The sequence below is a fragment of the Bos grunniens genome, chromosome 8 (genome assembly GCF_055505025.1).
Source record: "Bos grunniens cultivar Pamir isolate PY7600 chromosome 8, Bosgru_T2T1.0, whole genome shotgun sequence".
NCBI lineage: Eukaryota > Metazoa > Chordata > Mammalia > Artiodactyla > Bovidae > Bos > Bos grunniens.
The window spans coordinates 84,503,694-84,523,161 of NC_141172.1; the positions used below are offsets into that span (position 1 = coordinate 84,503,694).

The 19,468-nt window shown below is 42.0% G+C and overlaps 1 protein-coding gene across 3 annotated transcripts in view; it reads left to right on the top strand.

Moving 5' to 3' along the window:
* FAM120A (family with sequence similarity 120 member A) overlaps positions 1-19,468 on the top strand; it is a 115,832-nt gene that overhangs the window by 57,133 nt on the left and 39,231 nt on the right. For all 3 annotated transcript variants that reach the window (XR_015131938.1, XR_015131937.1, XM_086315631.1), the window contains exons 6-8: positions 6,080-6,177; positions 6,417-6,694; positions 16,665-16,752. Coding sequence is in view for 1 of the 3 variants with exons in the window: in XM_086315631.1 (XP_086171757.1) it covers positions 6,080-6,177; positions 6,417-6,694; positions 16,665-16,752 (464 nt within the window). In the remaining 2 variants the exon portion in view is untranslated. The remainder of the gene's footprint in view (positions 1-6,079; positions 6,178-6,416; positions 6,695-16,664; positions 16,753-19,468) is intronic.

The window sequence follows — 19,468 nt, forward strand, 5'->3', positions numbered from 1 at the left end:
AGTGTCTTATTGGTTCCCACTGTCCCTTTCCCGAACTTGCCTTCAGAACTCACTCATTTGGGAGTGGTGTTAGTTGCTCAGTCATGTCTGACTCTTTGTGACCCCATGGACTGTAGCCCATCAGACTCCTCTTGTCCATGGGATTCTCCAGGTAAAACTCCTGGAATTTAATAGATTTGAGTAAAATTTGGGATAAACGTGTCACTGCTCTGTAAGACTCGGGTAACAAGTGAATTTGAATCATGATGTATCCTTTGAGGTCCATGCACATGTTGTTTAAACTCAGGGACAGAAGAAATTTGTTATCATTTCCTTCTCCAGGGGATCTTCCCAAACCACAGGGATTGAACCCAGGTCTCTTGCATTGCAGGTGGATTTTTACTGTCTGAGCCACCAGGGAAGCCCAAGGATGAAAACAAATTATGTAAAATTCTCCTTCGTATAACTTTGTGCCTTAACTTCTGTAGAATATTAGTATTGAATAAATGTGTCAAAATGGTTACCATAGTTTGAAAATTTCACATTGTTTTTTACAGGCACTGAAAGCTAGTTGGTGGTAGGGAATATACTGATTTATTTCATCTTTAATTTTTCAAAGCTATGTTTTTTGTGTATCACTTGAAAATCATGTATCAGCACCCATCTCAAATATTTTTAGAATATTACTTTGTTACTGTTGTTTATTTAATGTAACATCATCACAGTAACATGCCTAGTAATAGATGAATAAATCTTACTTTAATCTAGAGAAAAACTGGTTAGCTTCATACAGGCACAGTGAGTAATTCAAGAGAGTGGATACTGCACAACGTATCCTATGTATGAGAGTTCTAAGCTAACTCAGAACAATTGAAAGGGCTGCAATGCATGCTTTCTTTCTCTTATTCTCAAGTATTTAATATTTACATTTTTTTTTTTTTACAATATTGTATTGGTTTTGCCATACATCAACATGAATCCGCCATGGGTGTACACGTGTTCCCAATCCTGAACCCCCTTCCCACCTCCCTCCCCATACCATCCCTCTAGGTCATCCCAGTGCACCAGCCCCAAGCATCCTGTATCCTGCATCAAACCTGGACTGGCGATTCATTTCTTATATGATATTATACATGTTTCAATGCCATTCTCCCAAATCATCCCCCCCTCCCTCTCCCACAGAGTCCAAAAGACTGTTCTGTACATCTGTGTCTCTTTTGCTGTCTCACATTCAGGGTTATTGTTACCATCTTTCTAAATTCCATATATATGCATTAGTATACTGTATTGATATTTATATATTTTTTAATTAAGAAAATATTTTTCATGTAGTAATTGAACACTTTTTTCTCCTTTCATCTGTCTGCATTCTGCATACTTGAACAAAAGTCTACCTCTTTTAGTAAGTATTTGTGAAAGGAGGAGAATGAGAACTGGTGATGTTAATCTCCGCTCTGTGCACTGGTGTCAATTTTGAGAAAGACGCCTTGTCACACAGAAGACAGACAATGATTCTGCTTAGCTGCATGAGGGCATTGAGAACAAGAACTGATTTACAAGAAGGCATGCAATACGCAGAGGCAGGCCCTTGCGTATCAGGCATTTCTGCAGCCATCAGAGAAATGTAGACAAATTAATTCACTTAATAGACTAGGTTATGACAGAAGAGTAACTAGTTCTGTGGGTTCTCCAAAGTTTGTTTTAGGTCAGTGATTGAAATATGACTTTAGAAAATATTCTCTCCTTGGGAATCTTTGCTTTTAAGTTATAATTGTGTATGTTTATATTGGAGGGTTTCTTTCTCTCTTTCATTTTTTTTAGGGAAGGTGTGTGCTTTCAGGAAGTTTGTAGCATATGATGGTCAAAAATAGAGTGAAACATAAGTGTTCATCTTCACTTGTAAAATGCTGCATAATTGAAGGGTCCAGTCTCTCATTCTTATTACTTGGAAGTTAAGTATGGCAGGTCAGCTATAAGGGATTGTAAACTAGACTTTTTACAGTGATTTAACTTATAGTATTAGAGCTTGAATGAATTTCCTAATACTCTCACCCAAAATCTGGCTAAAATTCACGATCACCAGTTAAGGGACTTTAACAGTTAGAGCATCATGTATCTCATACATGGAGGTTTGTTAACTTGTGGACTTAACTGTTTGATCATGAGTGTCTCCTTGTGTGTGCGAGTGCACGAAAATGTGCATGTATGTGTGGTGAATGTATGTGTTCATGTGTGTGTGAGGTGAACATTTGCCTGTATGTGAGCATGTGGACATGTGTGTAGATGGGCCAACAGGCCCATATGCGCATGTACCAATGTCACAATTCCCAGCGGTTTGTCCTGCAGCTGTCTCTGTTCAGCAAAAGGTGGAAGCTGGGCCACCGTTTCTGTCCGTGCGAGCTGGGATCAGAGAATTGTGGCATTTCCAACTTGAGCTCCAGGAACTAGGAGATGGGATCTTCCAACAGATCATGACTTCTGAGGCTCCTGACTCTCTAGGGTAGTAAGAAGTGAGCAATGGCCCAGGCCTCAGTGCTCCCAGTGTTCTTTCAGTGAACGAGAGGGTGCATTTGGGGCATGTTATTATTTGGGGGGGCGGGTGGCTATCACATGTACATTACCAGATGGTCAGTACTGAAATCAGATTGATTATATTGTTTGCAGCCAAAGATGGACAAACTCTATACAGTCAAAAACAAGACCTGGAGCTGACTGTGGCTCAGATCATCAGCTCTTTTTTTTTGCAAAATTCAGCCTTAGATTGAAGAAAGTAGGGAAAAACCACTAGGCCATTCAGGTATGACCTAAAACAGATCCCTTATGATTATACAGTGTAAATGACAAATAGATTCAAAGGATTAGATCTGATAGACAGTGTGCCTGAAAAACTATGGATGGAGGTTAACATTGTACAGGAGGAGTGACCAAAACCGTCCCAAAGAAAAAGGAAGGCAAAGTGAGAAAGGGAAAGATATACCCAACTGAATGCAGAGTTCCAGAGAATAGCAAGGAGAGATAAGAAAGCCTTCTTCAGTGAACAATACAAAGAAATAGAGGGAAACAATAGAATGGGAAAAGACTAGAGATTTCTACAAGAAAATTAGAGATACCAAGGGAAAATTTCATGCAAAGATAGGCACAATAAAGGGCAGAAACTACAAGGACCTAACCGAAGGAGATGAGATGAAAAAGAGATGGAAAGAATACATAGAACTGTATTTAAAAGGTCCTAATGACCCAGATAGCAGTGATGGTGTGGTCACTACTCTAGAGCCAGACATCCTGGAGTGTGAAGTCAAGTGGGCTTAGGAAGCATTGCTACAAACAAAGCTAGTAGAGGTGATGGATTTCCAGTTGACCTATTTCAAATCCTAAAAGATGATGCTGGTAAACTGCTGCACTCAATATGGCAGCAAATTTGGAAAACTCAGCAGTGGCCACAGTACTAGAAAAGGTCAGTTTTCATTCCAATCCCAAAGAATGGCAATGCCAAAGAATGCTCAAACTACTGTACAATTGTGCTCATTTCACATGCTAGCAAGGTAATGCTCAGAATCCTTTAAGCTAGGCTTCAGCAGTATGTGAACTGAGAACTTCCATACGTGTAAGGGGGATTTAGAAAAGGCAGAAGAACCAGGGATCAAATTGCTAACATCCATTGTATCATAGAAAAAGCTAGAGGATTCTAGAAAAACATCTACTTCTGCTTCATTGATTATGCCAAAACCTTTGCCTGTGTGGATCACAACAAAATGTGGAAAACTCTTAGAGAGATGGGAATACCAGACCACCTTACCTGTCTCCTGGGAAACCTGAATGCACGTAAAGAAGCAACAGTTAGAACTTTACCTGGAACAATGGATTGGTTCAAAATTGGGAAAGGAGTACATGGAGGCATTTATTGTCACCCTGCTTATTTGACTTGTATACAGAGTACATCATGTGAAATGCCAGGCTGGATGAATCACAAGGTGCAATCAGGATCATTGGGAGAAATATCAACAATCTCAGATATGCAGGTGATACCACTTTAATGGCAGAAAGCGAAGAGGAACTCAAGAACCTCTTGATGAAGATGAAAGAAGAGAGGGAAAAAGCTAGCTTAAAACTCAGCATTCAAAAAACTAAGATCATGGCATCTGGTCCCATCACGTCATGGCAAATAGATGGGGAAAAAATGGAAACAGTGACAGATTTTATTTTCTTGGGCTCCAAAATCACTGCGGATGGTGACTGCAGCCGTGAAATTAAAAGACACTTGCTCCTCGGAAGGAAAACTATGACAAACCTAGACAGCTTATTAAAAAGGAGAGACATTACTTTACCAACAAAGATCCGTCTAGTCAAAGCTATGGTTTTTCCAGTAGTCATGTATGGATGTGAGAGTTGGACCATGAGGAAGGCTAGGTGCCCAAAATTGATGCTTTTGAACTGTGGTGCTGGAGAAGACTCTTAAGAGTCCCTTGGACAGCAAGGAAATCAAACCAGTAAATCCTAAAGGAAATTAACCCTGAATATTCATTGAAAGGACTCATGCTGAAGCTGAAGCTCCAATATTTTGGTCACCTGATGTGAAGAGCGAACTCATTGGAAAAGACCCTGATGCTGGGAAAGACTGAGGGCAGGAGGAGAAGGGGGTGGCAGAGGATGAGATGGTTGGATGGCATCACTGACTCAATGGACATGAGTTTGGGCAAACTCCAGAAGATAGTGAAGGACAGGGAAGCCTGTGTGCTGTAGTTCATGGGGTCATAAAGAGTCAGACGTGACTTAGCCACTGCATAGCAAGTTATTTTTTTTATTAATTAAATGTGTGTTTATTTTTCTTGATAAATTGTGATTTGTGGGTGGGTTATTTTTCACCTGGTGTCACTTGGATTTTGAGGTAAGAAAAGCACTCTTCCTTTGCCAAATGGCATTTGCGTTGTGGTAACTCTAGAGTTGGTCTTGTTCTGTTTGTAAATGAAACCTAATGAGATCGTGTGGCCGTGGGGGTTTCAGTAGTGTCTATCATGTGTTCTCTCAGGGTGTGTTTTCTGTGTCTAATGCAGTCTGAGTCCTGATGCCACCCTCGGGTCTTGTAGTATCCGTGCTTTCCCTCATAGGCTATCTTGTCAGGCACCCCACTAAACCCTGAGGAGTCTCCTCATTTTTATCACATCAGTAAACCATGATATTTTGAAGTGTATTTAGCACAAGGGCCACACTAATCCCCTGTCACTGCATGCTCAGGCCATTGGCCTGCCGGCCTTGCTCATGCTGGCCCCTCCTCTCCTCAGATCTGCCAGGAGACCGAATGTTGTGGACCTGAGGTTTTCTGGACCTTGGACTGCGTTGATTGCTTTATGTCATGTCTTTAAGCTGATAGGGGACCCAATCCTGCCTAACGCTGTGTTTGAGGCTAGTTCTCTACATGTTTTCCATTCTGTGCTTCAATTTTTTAAGTTAGAATGAGGATAATGAAGAACAAACACCAGGTTTATAAAGTCATCTAAGGAAGCACAAAATCCCAAGTTACTGACTCTGCACTGCCGTGTAATGCATGTGTAACTTGATCATGGTTTCCTTAACAATGAAAAAAAAACAATAACAGGAATATATATAGCAACTACCACATTTCACTTTTTATACTTAAAAGTGTGCTAGTGGCTTAAAACTTAATTTTAGTTTAAATTGAAGAATTCTGTTGCCTCACATACGGTAGGGGAAGTGCTGTGTCCTTTTATTCCTTTTGAACCTAGAGTACTACAGGGCTTCCAGCTTTGTCAGCAATGAGCAGAGAATGAGAACATCTGTTAGGTTACAGACAGAGTCAAACCAGGCATTCAAGGAAATGAACCTAAACAGAAACACAGTCAGATAGTAAGTGAAAATTCTTGAAAGTTAGAAATCTAGCTCTAGTGTATGAAATTGATCATCATAAGATTAAATATTTTTTAATATTAAGCATGAATTTCTAAAGGTTTCCGGGAAGCGGGGCCAGTGACGTGCTTGTACCTGGAGGTGTAAGTCAGATGGCAATGTGTGTTAGCTGTGCTGTGTCTTGGGGAATGTCCTGCTCACAGTTGTTTATTGTTTTCTTTCCGTATTGATGAAACAGCCAGACCAAATCCGTTTGGAATGCCTGGGATAGTGCCACCGTATGTCCCCCCCCAGATGCTCAACATTCCACAGACCTCTCTGCAAGCAAAGCCTGTGGTAAGGCCTTTCCTGTCCATCCGCAGCTGGTCTGCTCAGCCTTGGCGTGGGGGACAGCTGCCTTGAAAGCTACATATGAATCAAATCTTAATGAATGCTAAGATAATTTCTTAATACTCATAATATGTGAAGCAGGTGCCAGAGTTTGTTGAATTAAAATTTAGCCAAGACCGGGTTATGTTAATGTGTTCTGGGCCATGCAGTATGTGTGCACACGTGATTTGTATGCTCTGTTTAAGGCCCCCCAGGTGCCCAGCCCAGGTGCTCCGGGCCAGGGTCCACACCCGTACAACCTCGCTGAGCCGGCTCTCACCTTGGAAACCAGCGGAAAGAATCTGACTGAGCAGAACTACAGTAACATTCCTCATGAAGGAAAACATACCCCACTGTATGAACGGTCCTCCCCAATCAACCCAGCTCCAAGCGGCAGTCCCAATCACGTGGACTCAGCATACTTTCCTGGTTCTTCTACGTCATCATCTTCAGACAATGATGAAGGCAGTGGAGGAGCTGCAAAGTGAGTGGTGTATGGAGTAGCTGGTGCTTCCTGAAAGTGTAGCAGCTGCCTTAGGCTACTTAAGTAGCTTGTAGTCCCCAGAGAAGCTGCCTTCTGGCTGGTTGGCTGGCCGGCCCATGGCACTGATGGTTGTGTTCAAAGATGCTGTTTGTTGTAGGTCGGTGACAGTTACTCTTTGCTTGACTGGGATTCCTCAGACCAAGAGAAAAGATTAGACATTTCCTATGGCCTTCCAAGGTTGAAAGTGTGTACTATGCCAGCCCAAATTCTTGGGTTCCCCTCTTTTTTGGGTGTAATTTTAGGGAAATTAGTTTGTGTGACCACCAAATATGGTAAAGTTATCTGATCAAGTTCTACCTGACTCTCTTTGGGCTGTGATTTCCCTACTCCCACCCTCAGAAAGCATTTTAAATTAGACTTCTATGGTTTTCAGTCTCTTGGCTGCTGGGTTGAAGGGGAATCAGAATTTCCTTTTGTTCTGAATTCAATAACTTGAATCCCAACTCCCCAGATCATAGGACTATTCTTGACATAACACTGTTCACCTAACCAAAATCGTAGAAAGCTGCCAGACCCAGGCTGAAATTCTCCCTGTAGAGAGGAATATTTTAAGTAATGTGTGTCCCTGAATAAATGAATTTTCAAATATTTGTTAGAATCTGATGGAGAAAGTCTTGAAATCCATAGTCCTCCTCCTCCCCTTACATAACCTTATGTTTCTAAGAAACCTGGTTCAAAAAGAGAAAGAAGAAAGGAAAGGAACAGTCTTTCTCTCTGCATCTGCATCTCTTTTCCTCGGTTTGAACTCTGATTCATAGTAGATGCCCAAGGCTAGTTATTGCTGTGTGAGTTTCTGCTGAAAAAAATTGAGACACAATTTCCAGTCTTCCTGCAAGTTCTTATGGGTGTGCCACCTGAAGCCAGAGATTTTTCCTCTTTTGCACTCTTTCTCTCCATCTGTAAAATGGGCACTAAGTCTGCTGACCTCCCCAGCAGGGAGGTCACTAAGTCACCACTTAGTCACCACTAAGTCCCCAAATGGGCAGTTCCTGAGGAGTTTGCTGCCATCCAGGGATGTATGCTCTTGTGAAACAGAGAAGCATAAAGTGCCCAAATGTTTACTTGCTGTATGTGCAGTCCTAAAATTCTAAAAATAAAGCAAAACGTTGTAATTTATTATTCAGACTTTTAAATTAACCTTCTAGGAAGGTAACATTGAAGACCTACTGAATAAGAATTGCTATGTTGGGGCTTAGAAATCTGCATGTGTAAATGAGACCACGTGACTCTTTAGCGCAGAACGTTTGAGAACAGCTGATATATGCCTCAGGAGCCCTTTCACTCTCTAAGGAACTATAAGTTTTCTTTTAAAAATTGACTCACGTCATCAAGACCAAAGTATCTATAGTATACAACGGTAAAGAATCTGCCTGCGTGCAGGAGATGCAGGTTTGATCCCTGGGTTGGGAAAATCCCCTGGAGAAGAAATGGCAACCCACTTCCAGGTTCTTCCCTGTAAAGTCCCATGGACAGAGTAGCGTGATAGGCTGCAGTCCATGGGATTGCAGAAGAGTCAGACACAACTGAGTGACTAAGCAACAAGAGCAAATTCTTTCTAGACTCTGAAAAACAGGTAGAAATAAAACACAGAGCCACTCTTTGTGGCTCAGAGTCCTGTGCAGATGACAAGCATGGTGAGCAAGGAAAGGCCCTGGTCTGGGGAGGTCCAGTGTTGATCCTGTTCCTATGGTTGGGGTTGCAGAGGTAATGTGAGTTACCTACTTAATTTGGCAAACTGCCCTGTTAGGAAATGAATTGAACTTGAGTGAATAAGATTGAGAGTGACTCCCTTTTTTTTGTGCATACTCAACTCTGGCCTGTTCCTAAAGGTTCTGATCAGTTGCCTTTCCTGGAGCTTTTTCTCAGTCTTAGTTGTCTCTCTTACCTCTAAGCTCTGTAGCACTTAACTGTCTGTTTCCCCAACTGAGGGCATTCTTATTGCGTTTTTCTGGAAGTGCCTCTGTAAGATCTCCATATGTGGGAGTAGCGTGGGCGTCTCACCCTCTCATGGTGTGAATTGCGGTAGAAAAGGCAGAGCACGTCCACAATCTGGAATTGAAAGATTGCTGAGATTGGATCAAGTTATGTGCTTTAGGAATGTTTTCATTTCTTTGAATCTGTTTTTCCATTTATTATAACAAATAAGAAGTAGACGTAGCTGAGACAGTGAAGAATCTGCCTGCAGTGTGGAAGACTCAGGTTCAGTCCCTGCGTTGGGAAGATCCCCTGGAGAAGGGAATGGCAACCCACTCCAGTATTCTTGTCTGGAGAATTCCGTGGACAGAGGAGCCTAGCGGGCTACAGTCCATGGGGTCACAAAGAATCAGACATGCCTGAGTGAACAACACACAATAGGTAGACATGTTAAAACTGAGAGGAAGGACAGAAGGAAAAGGGGATAGGAACTTGTACCAGAGGTTCAGGGTCATAAGCCAGGCAGAGTAGGACCTGGGATCAACCCTGATTATGGGCACCCCTTTCTTGCTAAGAAGGACAGTGTTCATTATTTCAGGGTGAGGATTCTGGTTGAATAAGTTGTGTGTGCACTTTTAAGGCCATGCAGAGGACAGAGGATTCCTTTCCTAGTTTAGAAGCTAAGTAGGGGCAGTAAGTCAGTTAAGATTTGGTTTACCTTTTCTTTGGACTTAGGGTGGATTTCCTGGGTCTACATGGTGCTCTTAGGATGGTCTTGAGGGAAAGAAATCATCAGTTCATTTAGCCAAGCAACACTTGAGCACTTGCTGTCTATCAGTGAGCATGGTGGTAGGCAGCACCCAAGTGATGAGCATGTGAAGCAAGCACCAGATGAGTGGGCCTGGATGAGCGTGCTTCCAGTGAGGCAGGATTTGAGCCATGACAGTGGGGAGAAAGCTGGACGAGAATGCAGGGTGGAGGAAGGGGAAGCCAGTGTGGTTGCGATGTCAAGTGAGATGAAGGCTGGTTGGTGTGGAGTCTTGAGTTCTAAGTGTGACAAAGCATCCAGTATTTGCTTGGAATGATCCTGGGGCTGTAAAGATCCCAGAGTTTCAGACACGTGTCTGGGTCAGCAGGCCATTTGGCTGGGAGATTACTGTACAGTTTAAGTGAAGTGCCACTGTTTGTACCAGCTTCTGCAGATTGACTGTAGAAGCATTTGTAACTGCCCTTCCGTAAGACACTGAGTTGTACAGCAGAGAGGAGGGAGGCCTGAACTGCCCCTGGCTGGGTGTGCCCTTTCCTGTTTGATTCCCTCAGGCATTTCCACCATATTCCCCATGGTACTGGGAAATAATCTTGAACGTGGAAGATTACACAATAAGTGACCTCATTTCCCCAATGGAAAAGCAATGGCTTTTTTTTTTTAAAGATGGTGTGGACAGGTAATGGGGACTGTTATATAAGAGTATGCCTCCCCAAAATACCCCACCCTAGAATTAGCCCCCAAAGAAGCCTTTCCTCCCCCCCCCCCCCCCCCGCCAAAACACCCAGCTTCCTACAAATTAAAAAGAATATAAACATGGGATTCACAGAGGAAACAGATAGTCAGTAACATAAAAGTATGTTGTTTACTTTGATTTAAAGAAAAGAAAAAGGAAGGTAACTTAAAACCTAACGAGGTACCTTTTTTTAACCTATGAAATTGGCAAATATTTTTTTTTTCCTTTAATATTTATCTTTGTGTACTTATTTGTTTTCCTGTGCCAAGTCTTAGTTGTAACAGGCAGGATCTTTGATCTTTAGCTGCAGCATGCAGACTCGTTGTGGTACGCGATCCCCTGACCAGGGATCGAACCAGGGCCCCCTGCACTGGGAGCATGGAGTCTTAGCTACTGGACCAGCAGGAAAGTCCCACACTGGTTTTTGAAGATAAAGCTCAGAGGGGGACATTGGTGGAGTTGGTGTGGCATGAGATTTGGGCTTTCCTGGCATGTCCTTGGTCTTTGTGTAACCTATAAAAGGTTGCTGTCAGTGCCCGAGGGACTGCTGACCATTGCAGAGACCCAGAGCTGTCAGGACCCAGTCCCCCAGCCTCCTGTGGTTCGTCTTGCCAGGTACCAGTTGCCACTTGTGGTAGTGTGGCCTGAAGCTCCATGGGCCCAGTGCTCCCAGTGTGACTAGGAGGTCTTTGGGTTGTACATGGTTTAAATTAGTTGATGAGTGACCAGAGTAAGTTTTAGCTATCACTATTATTTAAAAAATAACCATGGAGGCAATAAAATACCAAAACATTTACTTCATTCTTAATGTAAATACCTAAAGAATTTCATTTAGCACCCTTCATCTAGTGTCCCAGGAAACATGCTTCTTCTAATGCATCTTTTTTCCTTTGAGTGGTATTGGTGTTCTACATTTCTAATATCTGCTGAGAAAAACTATTCTGAATTACTTTTGTGCTTGGTTGAAAATACTTATTATCTTTGCCATCAAAGGTGGAGGGTCTGTCTAAGTTCTAGCCACTCACTGACCCACGCAGGCCTTTTATGCGGAGCTGGGATTGAAGTCCTGTCAGGCTTCCTTTCCAGGGAAACTGTTTGCAAAGACAGTTACATTTTACCCTGGCCCTAGGGTACCCAGTCCCAGATAGGCTAAATAAGCTTCAGTTTCCCTTTCAGATTGTTACACTGTTGTGTCAGACAAATGGCTACTTTACATTTATATTTTGAGGGTTTTTTTTTTTAGTACCAGGTTACACTTATAAAGCCTGGTGGGCTGCCGTCTATGGGGTCACACAGAGTTGGACACGACTGAAGCGACTTAGCAGCAGCAGCAGCAGCAACACATAATATCTTTTGAGAAAAGCTATTCTGAATTATATTTATGTTTGGTTAGAATTAATTATTATCTTTGCCATCCTAGGTGGAGGGTCTGTGTAAGTTCTAGCCACTTACTGACCCATGTAGGCATTTTATGTCGAGCTCATCTGACTCGGGTGTTTCTGAACATTCACTTGGGTGGGAAAAGCCATGAGAAGTCCTCTGACAAACCCATAAGAGGAGCGTCTGGGACAAGAGCTCCATCTTGACTGCTGCATAAGAATGAGACAAGTACTTCTGAAAGAATCTGAATGTGTGTGACCCTAGCTTAATTTGGGGCATAGGGAGATGTACCTAGAAAGGATATTTATGTATGTGATACTCTTGTGGCTTCCCTTATCAGGGAGCTCAAGTCTTCACCCTCTGTAATAGGAACACCTGGCAATCAGAACTCTTGGGGGGTCTGTTGAATGGAGAGCAGGCTGTCGGTCAAATCTCCCTTCCGTTCTTGGGATAGGGAGCAGATGAAAATGAAAATGTATGTGCATTTGTTGAAACTTTCACATGGTTTAACCATATCTATAACCTTATCCACATACACTAGATAGTGCTACTGAGGATTTGATCTTGCTCATGTTTTACTTCTTCCCTTTTGTTTTTCTTAAATTAATTAATTAATTTTTGGCTGTACTAGCTCTTTGTCATGTGGGTAGTTGAGGCAGGTGGGGGCTACTCTCTAGTTGCAATGTGTGGGCTTCTCGTTGCAGGGATTTTCTTGTTGCAGAGCAGGGATCTAGAGCACTCAGGCCTCAGTAGTTGCGGCTCAAGGACTCCAGAGCGCAGGCTCAGTAGTTGTGGCACATGGGCTCAGTTGCTCCACCACATGTGGGATCTTAGTTTCCAGCCCAAGGATCAAACCTGTGTCCCCTGCGTTGACAGGCAGATGCTTAACCCCTGGGAAGTCCCCCCTTTTGGTTTTATTTGCCTTTTCTTCCTTTTTTGTTGACAAATAAGTCAGCTTGTGGTCAATGCTATCTTCCTTTTCTGTTCCACAAGAGCAAACCACACCCAGGACAGCTGTGCGTGAGTGAGAAGTCACTGTGATGGGTCAGACACTTGGTATAAATATGGACACCAGTCTACTTCCATCCTAGCATCACCAACCTGCTAACTAAAAAAAAATGTGTTTGAGAGAATTCAGTGGTTAGGACAGTTGGCTGCTTTCAACCAGCTTTAGTGCAGAAAAAGTCCCACGTGTCCTGGAGTGAAGTGAGGCTTTGCATCACCTGTTGAGAATCCACAGATTCTCATCCTGGCGAGTTCTGTGTGGTGTTGGCCTTCCTCCTTGCCACCTGTCTGGGTATGAAGGTAGTTCTTTTCTGTTGATTGCCTGCTGCATCATAAATGCATTTCATGGCTTTCTGGTAATAGCATGGGGTAGTGTCTGGAATGGTGGGTCTAGGTTTGAATCCAGTCATTGTTGCTGTGGCTGTGAATGGATCCCTGAACCTGAAGTTTACCCACAGAGAGTTGTGCGTTTGGCTGAGCAGGAAAATTCAAATCCAGAACACATGCAGGCTTCCTGCCCTGCCCCGTCCACTTCCCTGTGGCCTGCCTGGGTCTGAGCAGGTTTTCTCAGGGCAAAGCTGATGAAACTTATGACACCATTAGCAGTTCCAAGTGTGATTATAAGGTGGGAGCCATTGTGCAAAATGGAACCTAACTGAATATACAAATATCCAGAAATTTCTAATCCATCTTGTTGTTCAAAGCACGGCATTTGTTGCATCAAATAACTTTTCTTAAGTTATAAAGTAATATAATTATCCTATTGAAGTATTCTGAACTGTATAAAATTAGCCACTGTCAAGAATGTTTTTCAGGCAGAATTTTAGATTTTATAGTACAGTATTAAAAGATCTTGCAAACATTTAGGTTATGATAACTTTTTAGTTGGGTAACTTTTTAGTTTAGTTTATAAAACAAAACTAAGATTTATAAATAAAAATTGTACGTGATCTTAAGTGGGACAAGCTTCCATGTTCGTCACATGGCATGATCTCCCCACTACAGTGTATCCATATAAAATTTTACTCCTTTTTTGCCATATCCATTTAGGCTACAGTTACGTGATTTAGTCATTCAGCTATTGCACACCTGTTCTGTCGTGACTGTATGGTTTTATTATCTTTGTAGAGTTCATGACTGAGTGATATAGACAGACATTAGTGCTGAATGTGATACATACCATGAAACACAGAAACGAGAATAGCGAGCACAGGGTGGTTAGAAAAGGCTGCACCCAGTCGCAGCCAACTTGTACAAAACAAGGCATCACATGTGGCAGTTGTTCAGTCACCCAGTCGTGTCCAACTCTTGGCGACCCCTGTAGCACACTAGGCCTCCTTGTCCCCCACCATCTTCTGGAGATTGCCCCAGTTCATGTCCATTGCATCAATGATGCCATCCAGCCATCTCATCCTCTGGTGCCCTCTTCTCCTTCTGCCCTCAGTCTTTCCCAGCATCAGGGACTTTTCCAATTAGTTACCTCTTCGCATCAGGGCATCACTTATAAAAGCTTAAATTTGTCATAGAGAGGGAGGGGTGTTAGTCCAGCAGGACATGGAAGATAATTGCAGTCCATGCACCTGACCGAGAACCTGTATCCAAAACAGATGATGGCTTCCTGTAAGTCCTTGAGAGCATTCTGCACATTGTCCGCTTACTGAATGCTTGAACAGGCACACACACATGGGAAGGTGCTCATCTTCATTATTATCAGAGAAGTGCAGGGTAGACTGTGCTGAGATTCACTGCATTTCCTCCCAAAAGGCCAACCGAAGAACAACAGAAAACACTAAATGCTTCTGGGGAGGGGATCTCCTGTAGGATTGGACTGTAGGCCCAGCTGTGGTGTGCCTCCACAGCACTGAGTGCACGTGGCCCTGAGACAGAACCAGCACTGCAATCATACTGTTGAGCCAAAACTCCTGGACATAAAAAGTGTACAAATGCATGATTCTGTGTATATGGTGTGTAAAAGCAGTCTTTGCTGTTAGAAGTCAGAATAACTGTTACCCTTGAGGAAGTCTGAGGAGCAGGTCAAGAAGGGGATTCTGGAATGTCAGTCCTGTGTTGCTTATGTGGTGTGTTTGTAGACATTCATTAAGCTGTTCATGTGTGCATTTTGTAGATGGGATATCCTTAAATATATAAAATTGTAGGTAATAAATGTTATATTTCTGTATAAAACATGTGTCAAGTAATATATTCTAAAATTTCACACAATAAATGTTATTGACTTTTTAAACAACTTTATTTATACCACCTTCTAAATAAATCACTTCAGAGCTACTTACCTTTCCTCCCCTTTGCTTGAAATACTCACTTTGGACATGTATATGACAAGATTATATACCTTCTAATTCCCTATTTCACAGGTCTTGGCACAGTTATCACATAACATGTCCTGACCAGTAGATACTCAATGAATAATGGATTGACTAATCAGTTTGTCCAGCTTCTTATCTGCTCACTCATGTAGTAGCTGCTCTTCTCTTGGATTTCAAATAGGATGGATCACTATGCTCTTAGAATACTTGTATTTGTTTTTATGCCTTCTCATCACTAGAGTTTCCTCTGGTTTTGCAAAGTTGTAGCCTGAGATTGTACACATGAGTAGCGAACTTGGGCAGAGCAATGGTTTCTCTGAGTCTTCACTGAAGACTAGGAGCCTGGATGCTGGATAACCTTGTTTGATGTGGAGGTATTGGGGTGACTCACATCAAGGAATGAGACTCCAAAATATCACAACATTGGACATGATTCTTGGTTTAAGATGGGTCAGTCTCACTCTCCTCTTTTTGCAATGGCTTTTTTTTTTTTAAAAAACTAAAATGAAGTTGATTGGAAGATGGAATTACCAGGTTTTAAAATTTCTGTCACATGAGTCAGATAAGGCAAGCCAAATAAAAGCTCTCTGTGTTGGCATGTCTTGTGGCCAGCACTGGTTTTAGAAGATAATTTTGGCTTGGAGCACTGCAGGGAGAGGGGCAGGCGAAGGCGGATGTGTGTAGTGGCTCAGGTGATCCCCATGATTGTCAGCAGCTCGTCCCTACTCGAGCCCCTCTAGATTCCCCACTCCCTCCAGGATACTCTTTTCACAAAGTTTGCCCGGGTACCAAAGTAAATTTGCTTTTACATTGTGGCCCCAAATATACAAATGGAAAAAGAGTTTTTGAAATAACTTGATTCATATCACATTTGCTGCATCCAGTCTATTCTGTTTCTCTGTCCCCTCCAGCAGGTGGAACCTTAGTTCCCTGACCAGGGATCAAACCCATGCCCCCTCCAGTGAAAGTGAGGAGTCTTAGTTGCTGGTCCACCAGGAAAGTCCCCGTTTTCTTTTAAAAAAAAAATAATGCTTGTTAAATCCCCTACATTGTTTTCTCAGGCTTCTAATTGGTCACAACCCACAGTTTTTAAGAATACTGATTGAAAAATACTTCATTCTGGTATTTTAAGATACATTGTAATCTTCTGCATCTTTTTCTCCCACTTTTACTTTACCAAAGAACATCATTCCTCAAGTAAGATTCAGGTAACTTCTTGTTCTCTGCACTCACAAATCCATTGCCTCTCCTTAGGCCTGCAAGGCACACACCTCTGAGTGAGTTATCGCTAGCCTTAGCTCCCATGCTCCCTACCATGAATAGGAATGCCCCCCATGAATTGTCATTGGCATATAATACTTTATATTTATTTATAAATTATGAGTAACACTTGACCCGGATAACATTTAATCTTCTACTGCCTGATCATTGTCAATTGAATGTGATGTCTTATTTCTCCAAGATGACTGAGCTCCCAAAGGCAAGCCTTGCATTTGTTTCCTGTATACCCGCAGCACTAGCACATCCTAGACCATCTTTAAGCCGAGCCATGAGGCATAGGTTAGGTGCTTGATTTCTCTTCGCCAGTGGGTAGTTACTGTTGAAGTAGGTGGAAAGTGTTCTTGTGATAGGATTTTCTCTGGACATAGGTTGTTTCACAAAGTGGGATCAGTAAAGCATAAGGTATCCTTGGTTTGTAGGCTCAGGGCAGGCCCTTCTTATCATCATGAGTACATGTGGGAAGTGGTCAACACTAATTGGTATTTTTGTTCATTTTATGTTCAGCCATATCAGTGGGAACAAGATTGGCTGGGAGAAGACAGGAAGCCATTCAGAACCTCAAGCACGGGGAGACCCAGGAGACCAAACAAAGGTAGTAAGTCTGTGCCTTTTATTCTTTCAAATTCTCATTGTCTCAGCATGTAGTGCCAGGGATTGATTTAAAGTGAAATTCTTTCTCTCTTTTTTTACTCATGTTATTTATGAGTAATACATTGGCAAGGGTGAGCGGGGAAGGGCTGGGCTACCCCCCGTTTGCTCTCTCTCCCAGAGCAGGGTGGTGACCTAATAGAGATCCTCTTCTCTCTGCTCACTACATAGCCTTTCAGAGCCCTCATTTCTTGTAGGGTTTTGTGGTGATTAGGTGAGAAAAGTTTTGTTGATGTACACATTAAAAATGAAAAAATAAAAATAAACTAAATTTTATTCCACCCCCCCTTTTTTCTATTTCTACTTGTTAATGTTCATCTCTAGATGAATATTTTAAACTTACAAAGCCACATCTGTCTCCACCTTTGGTCACCTAGGATGAGCTGGTCTCTGGCTGGAAGAGGGCTTGTTTTTATACAGGATAATGGAATGTTAGAAATATGTTTAAAACTCTGAAATATTCTCACTGTTGAATGATTATCCTGAAAATAAATAACAGAGATGTTTTCTGGATTCATACTCCAAAGCGTTTTCAGTTGTTTATGTCTACATGCTATGGAACAGAAAGCGTAGAAAACTTTCGTTGAGTTATCCATGGATTATTCTTCTTAAGGCTAATTTTGGCACTTTGTATTTTAAAGGATGAAATTAAGCACTCAATGCATACCACTAAAAGAATACATTTTGTTTCAGAACAGAAAAATCAATATTTTTTGTTGTTATTGTTGTTCATTCTCTTAAGTTGTGTCTGACTTCTTGTAACCACATGAACTGCAGCACGCCAGGCTTCCCTATCCTTTACTATCTTCTGGAGTTTGCTCAAACTCATGTCCATTGAGTTTAGTGATGCCATCCAACCATCTCATCTGCTGTCATCCCCTTCTCCTCCTGCCCTCAGTCTTTCCCAGCATCAAGTCTTTTCCAGTGAGTCAGCTGTTCACATCAGGTGGTCAAAGTATTGGAGCTTCAGCTCCAGCATCAGTCCTTCCAATGAATATTCAGGATTGACTTCCTCTAAGATGGACTGGTTGGATCTACTTGAGGTCCAAGTGACTCTCAAGAGTCTTCTCCAACAACACAGTTAAAAAGAGTCAATTCTTCAGCACTCAGCCTTCTTTATGGTCCAACTCTCACATCCATACATGACTACTGGAAAAACCATGGCTTTGACTAGATGGACCTTTGTTGGTATAGTAATGTCTTTGCTTTTTAATACGCTGTCTAAGTTTGTCATAATTTTCTTTCCAGGGAGCAAGTGTCTTTTAATTTCATGGCTGCAGTGGTTTGGAGAGCCCAAGAAAATAAAATCTGCCACTGTTTCCATTTTTTTCCCCATCTATTTGCTATGAAGTGGTGGGACCAGATGACATGGTCTTAGTTTTTTGAATGCTAAATTTTAAGCCAGCTTTTTCACTCACCTCTTTCACCTTCATCAAGAGGTTCTTGAGTTCCTCTTCACTTTCTGCCATTAAAGTGGTATCATCTGCATATCTGAGGTTGTTTTATTTCTCCTGGCAGCCTTGATTCTAGCTTGTGAGTCATCCAGCCCGGCATTTCCCATGAGATACTGTGCATAGAAGTTAAATATGCAGGGCATAATACACAGCCTTAATGTACTCCTTTCCCAATTTTGAACCAATCTGTTGTTCCATGTCCAGTTCTGTTACTTCTTGTCCCTCATATAGGCTTCTCAGAGACAGGTAAAGTGGTATGGGATTCCTATCTCTTTAAGAATTTCCAACCGTTTGTTGAGATCCACACAGTCAAAGCTTTAGCATAGTCAGTGAAGCAGAAGTAGATGTTTTTTTGAAATTCCTTGCTTTTTCTGTGATCCAGCAGATGTTGGCAATTTGATCTCTGGTTTCTCTGCCTTTTCTAAATCCAACTTGTACATCTGGAAGTTCTCAGTTCACGTACTGCTGAAGCCTAGCTTTAAGATTTTTGAGCATAGTCTTGTTAACATGTGAAATGAGTGCAGTTGTACAGTAGTTAGAACATTCTTTGGCATTGCCTTTCTTTGTATATTTTTTAAGGTGCCGCAGAAGCAGTGAGCAATTATTATTTCTAGGATTTGTTGTGAGGAAAAAAGTTTGCTGCAAAAATAATACTTGCTCTTGGTAAACAATGGTGGCTCAGAGGGTAAAGCATGTGCCTCCAATGCGGGAGACCTGGGTTTGATCCCTGGGTCAGGAAGATCCCCTGGAGAAGAAATGGCAACCCACTCCAGTACTCTTGCCTGGAAAATCCCATGGACGGAGAAGCCTGGTAGGCTACAGTCCATGGGGTCGCAAAGAGGTGGACACGACTGAGTGACTTCACTTTCACTTTTGGTTAACAATTAGGACTTTGCTAAAATTTGTAAAGAGAAACTGAGAATCTCCCTTCAGCACTGAGCTAGTCATTTGGCGTCCATTCATGTACATATATTCTGTATTTTGGTGATTGGTTGTACAGAGTGGATGTTTTTCGCCTAATAATTTACCATGCACATATTTCTGTGTCAGTTTATGTAGATCTGACTCATCAGTTTTAATGGTTTTAGCTTGTTCTTTGGTTTTAATTTTTGGCAGGCAGTTCCCTGTGTATACTTAATTTGGGACTTTAAGTACCCTAAGAGAATACTTGAGGATTGGTTTATATTTCTTCTTTAAATAAGAACT